The sequence below is a fragment of the Pyrus communis genome, chromosome 9 (genome assembly GCF_963583255.1).
Source record: "Pyrus communis chromosome 9, drPyrComm1.1, whole genome shotgun sequence".
In the NCBI taxonomy this organism is placed as follows: Eukaryota; Viridiplantae; Streptophyta; class Magnoliopsida; order Rosales; family Rosaceae; genus Pyrus; species Pyrus communis.
Genome location: NC_084811.1, coordinates 17748723 through 17753479, shown reverse-complemented (window position 1 = coordinate 17753479; position 4757 = coordinate 17748723). Strand labels below are relative to the sequence as shown.

Below are 4757 nucleotides of genomic sequence, written 5' to 3'. Positions count from 1 at the left end.
GAGATAGATATGTATTCTGTTTTCTAGGAAATTATACAGGTGTTACGGCGAGGGACTACTGCCTTTGGTAATTGAAATTGGTTTGAAAAGTTTTGTTTCACTCACTCACATTTTCTATTTTTGTACCCCTTCAGGTTCTAACAGCAGAGTTCCGTATCGACGAAGATTCATGACACTTTTCAGTACAAATGTCTTCTTATGATGGTATAATAATTATTTTACCTTACTGTACTATACTTATGCTCTGTATCACGTGTGAAATGGGTCTAGATCCGCTCACCGCACACTTGTGTACTTAACTACTTTTAGATTTTAATGTATTCACATTTATTACACTATCACACTCATGGCTTCGTCACCTTCCAGGTGTTGGCCAGCACGGCTCGATTCGGGATCCTAGCGAACATTCCGGGTCGGGGTGTGTTAATATATACATATATATATATATACATACATATATATATACATATATATATATATATATATATGCAAATATGTACAAAACATTGCCGCGCAAACAAATAAATAATGTTTTATTTTTTGTTTAATTTATTACAAATTTAATAAATAACTTTTTTTTGTATACAAAATAAATATCATTCTGTTGCGGTCCTATTAAATTAGGAATATGATCATGTAAATCCTAACATATGTAGAATATCTTTATGGGATTCTACCATATCTCTTGGACTAGATATTATCTTATTAGAGTTGTAATCCTATTAGGGTAAGTAATTAACCTTACATACTACTATAAATAAATGGAGCTTTAATGAAAAGGGATTAAGATAAGTTTAATTTAATCAAAAATCACCCTATACTATTTTTTAATCAAAAGCATTTCATCCTTAATCATAAGGACAAAACTAATCTATATCAAACCCACAAACATTTAACACACATGGGCTGAACTAAAAGCCCAAAATGAAATGATTTTTTTCCACCTTTGCCCCTAACAGCAACGCTATTCTGTCAGCCAATTTTTTTAGAAATAACCTTTTCTTTATTTACAAGTATGCCATTATGTCAACCAGTTAGTTCTTTCTTTCTTTTTTCTTTTGGCTATTCTTTCTCTCTTCAGGTTTTGCTTCTTTTTTTTTTCTTGTTTTTTTTCTTATCGTCCCCCTTCCTCCTGAAAGGCAGGTAAAACTCAACATGGGTGAAAGAGAATGGCCACCTCCTCAAACCCTTTTGCACGTTTAAAGAAAATGGGAGCAATCACTTCCCCAATTTCTTTTAATTTATATATATATATATATTATTTATTACCATTATTTTATTTGTAATTAGGTGGTTCAGATTCTTTTGTTGATCAATTTCCACCCTTAATTTTTGTGACAGCCCGTCCCGAACTTTTCGTACCGTAGGGGTGAATTGATGGTTTTGCCCCTAGTATGGTTGTTTTGTTGTGTGGTTGTTTTTTTTTTTGGGTTTTGTTTGGCTGATTTTGGACCACACAAACACTCCCACACTCCCTCACCCCTTCCCTGTCCCGTATCACTGTCCCTTTCTCTCTCTCTCTCTCTCTCTCTCCCTTTCCTATCTCCATTTGTACGAACACACCCAAAACCATTAAAACCTTCACAGATCGAGGAAACAAATTACATATTCGTGCTCGTGAGGTCCTTAGGAGTTCAACCATACCCATTTCAAGTAAGTATACCTTCATTTCACTTCGAACTCGGGATCCCCCGATTTGGTCACTGTTCATGCACACGTTAATTCTTGTGTTTTTGGGAATTTCAAGCTTGTAGGAAGCTTGGTGAGGTCCTTAGGAGGCTTGAGGTGGTTCGTTTGAAGGTTTTGGACGTCAGGATCATGAGTTACAAGTTTGGCCGGAGTTGGTGGTGTTTTCCCGGCGAGATTCTGTGGGTTTTAGTGCTTGAAAGTGGTATGGATTTGTTCCTCTTGTTGTAAGCTTCATTTTGGTACCAATTTTGTGAAATTTGGTTGAAAAACAAAGAAGATACGAAGCTTTGAAATTTTCCCAGCGCCGGAGTTTGGCCGGAGAAGATGACGGAATATTCCGTCAGTTTGGACGGAATATTCCTAACGGCGTTAACGGAATATTCCTGACGACGTTAACTGACACCGTCAGTGTGCCAGGCACGTGCCTGCTTGTGGGCGGCGTGTATGGCCATGCCTTGGTCGGCGCATGGGGGCGCGTGCGGCATCAAAAAAAATTTCTAAAAATATGGGGATGTTCCTGAGGTTGAGTAGATCACATTGGTGTATTCATACACCCCATTTGAGCATTGTATGAGAAGTTATTTCGTAAGGTTGGTTATGTGCTTTAAAATGAACGTTTTTATAGTTGTTTCGCATATAGGTGAGACTTATCCCGAGGACTAGCGTGGTCACTCGAGGCAAGGGGGTTACAACGCTTTTACATACTAGTGAGTGGGCCTTTGGTTTTCCATATATACCTATATACTTATGTTTTTTCCAGAAAGTGAAATGAAACGTTTATACGTTTATATGCCATGCATTATATTTGCCGTTTGTTTATGCATTATTAGTAGCATATATATATATATATATATATGTATGTTGGTGCTGCAGACGCACAGGTAAGTGCCAGGTAAGTAATGGTTTATGTTTATGTTCAGTAGTGATTTGAGATGCATAGAGAGCTCATAACCTACACCCCCGGTGTCAGTGCTTACGCCCAGAGTTGGGCACAGTCCTTCACGTGATGTTCACCTCCCGCACCACACGCTCATCTTAGATCCAAGTTAGGTGCACAGTCCTATCATACAGACCACTTTAGGTGGTTCCGACTCGTAGGTGACCAGCGATTATTCGCCCAGGCTTCACGTGATCGTAGCTTTTGAGCGTACTTATTATACACCCAGTCCTGTCGTACATACCACTTTAGGTGGTTCCGACTCGTGTGCAGGTATAGGTCACGTTAGGTGACTCCAGCTGATAGATTTCATGGCATTGATTTGACATTTCCTGAGCACTTGCATTCTATTTAGAGGCATTTGACATGGCATATTTCCGAGCATGACTTATATATATGTACATATTCTATTTTTCTGGGAAGTATACAGGTTTTACGGCGAGGGGTTAGAACTTTGTTTATGAAATGGTTTTGAAAAGCTTTGTTTTTGCCCACTCACGCTTTCTGTTTTGCGCCCTTCCAGGTTCTAGTTGGCTAGCACTTGTGGTGGCTCCCCAGAGGATTTTTCCCGGCATATCTGACAGATTATCACCAGTGTAGGACCACCTTTGGGTGTGTTTATGTAGTGTTGTTTCTCCCTGACTGCATTAGGTCTTCGTGCTCTGAACTTTGTTTTCACACTTACGCTTGCACATGTAGGTTCTTACTTGGTGTATAGCTGGTTTTTATTTATTCGTACTTTTATTATTATGTATTAGCTTCTACACTGTGAACATGGTTACGTCACTTCCACGTGACGGCCAGCATACCCTGATCTCGGTCGGGGTGTGTCAGTTTTTGGTATCAGAGCCTAGGTTTGGCAGTCCTGTACTTTTGTGAGCATTCTAATGGTTTTGGTGTCTTCTGTCAGAATTATGCCGACTCGTCGGGAACCACGTCGCTCTGCTGAGCCTAGTTTCCCCGATGTAGCTCAGCTGGGGGAAGCTATCGCTACAGCTATTTAGTCGGCGCTTCGCCCTTCCCAGATGACTCCTCTGGAGACTATGTATAATCTAAAGTTGGATAAATTCGAGGGCCATGAGAGCTTTGAGGGTGTGGAGCGGTGGCTAGAACATATTGAGAAGACCTTTCGTGTTCTGCATAATCAGGGGAATCTCCCTTTTGAGAAGTGGGTTGAGACGACATCGTGGTTTTTGGGTAAGGATTCTGCATCCTGGTGGGAGCAGGAGGTTCGTCATTTATCTTCAGTGGAAAGGACTGATTTTGATGTATTTAGAGAGCTGTTCAAGAGAAGATTTGTGCCTCCTGAGTATATTGACCGCAAAAAGCAGGAATTCACTGAGTTGAGACAGGGGAAGTTGACAGCAAACGAGTACTACCGGAGGTTTACTGATCTGTCTCGCTATCATCCAGATGTTGCTGGCAATCTGGCGGATATGCTTTGTTGTTTCCGTTTAGGCACTAAGAAGAAGTGGCGTTCGATGGCGACCATTACCCCGTGTGACACCTACTAGGAGTTTTATGAGATTCTGTTGAGAATTGAGGATTCAGAAAACATGCGCAACGAGAATGGGGAGGAATAGAAAGATGGTAACCAGAGGAAAGATGATAAGGGCAAGGGTCAGGCGTCGCTCGAACCTCGTAGGACCCAGAACTTTAAGAGGGGTGGCACTAGTTCTAGCTCTTCTAGCGGTGGTTTTAACGCCACTGGTGATGCGAGATTTATACGCACACAAATTAAACCCTTTTTTTGTCAATTGTAGTATAAGTATAAGTAGGGATCGTTCTGGACGGGGGATTAGGAAGGATTGTTAATCACTTGGATTTGACTCAAAAACGTAAAAACACAATATAAAACACTAAACTAGACTCAAAGAATGCAAAACTAAACTTTAAAACACTCAAACAAACTAAAAGACTCAAAACAGCACAAACACACTCAAATCTGCCTAAAAACCACTTTCTGGGCAGTTTTGAGTATAAACACAAATTTGGACGAAATTAAGTTGTAACTTGACTCAAGACTCTTAAAAACACAAACTAAATTGATTTCTAACTAATTTGACATTAAAGTAAAAGGGGATTTAGGTTTATACGAAATTAAATTAAATGTACAGATTGTAAATTAAAA

At 39.8% G+C, this 4757-nt stretch overlaps 1 protein-coding gene across 1 annotated transcript; it reads left to right on the top strand.

The window, feature by feature from the left end:
• Nucleotides 1–3651: 3651 nt before the first annotated feature.
• LOC137744445 (uncharacterized) lies at nt 3652–4140 on the top strand. Its single transcript, XM_068484255.1, has one exon. It carries the CDS (start codon nt 3652–3654, stop codon nt 4138–4140), a length of 489 nt encoding a protein of 162 aa, XP_068340356.1.
• Nucleotides 4141–4757: the final 617 nt, after the last annotated feature.

Coding starts and splice junctions, on each gene's coding strand:
- LOC137744445 (XM_068484255.1), top strand. CDS start 3,652: ATGACTCCTCTGGAGACTATGTATAATCTAAAGTTGGATAAATTCGAG.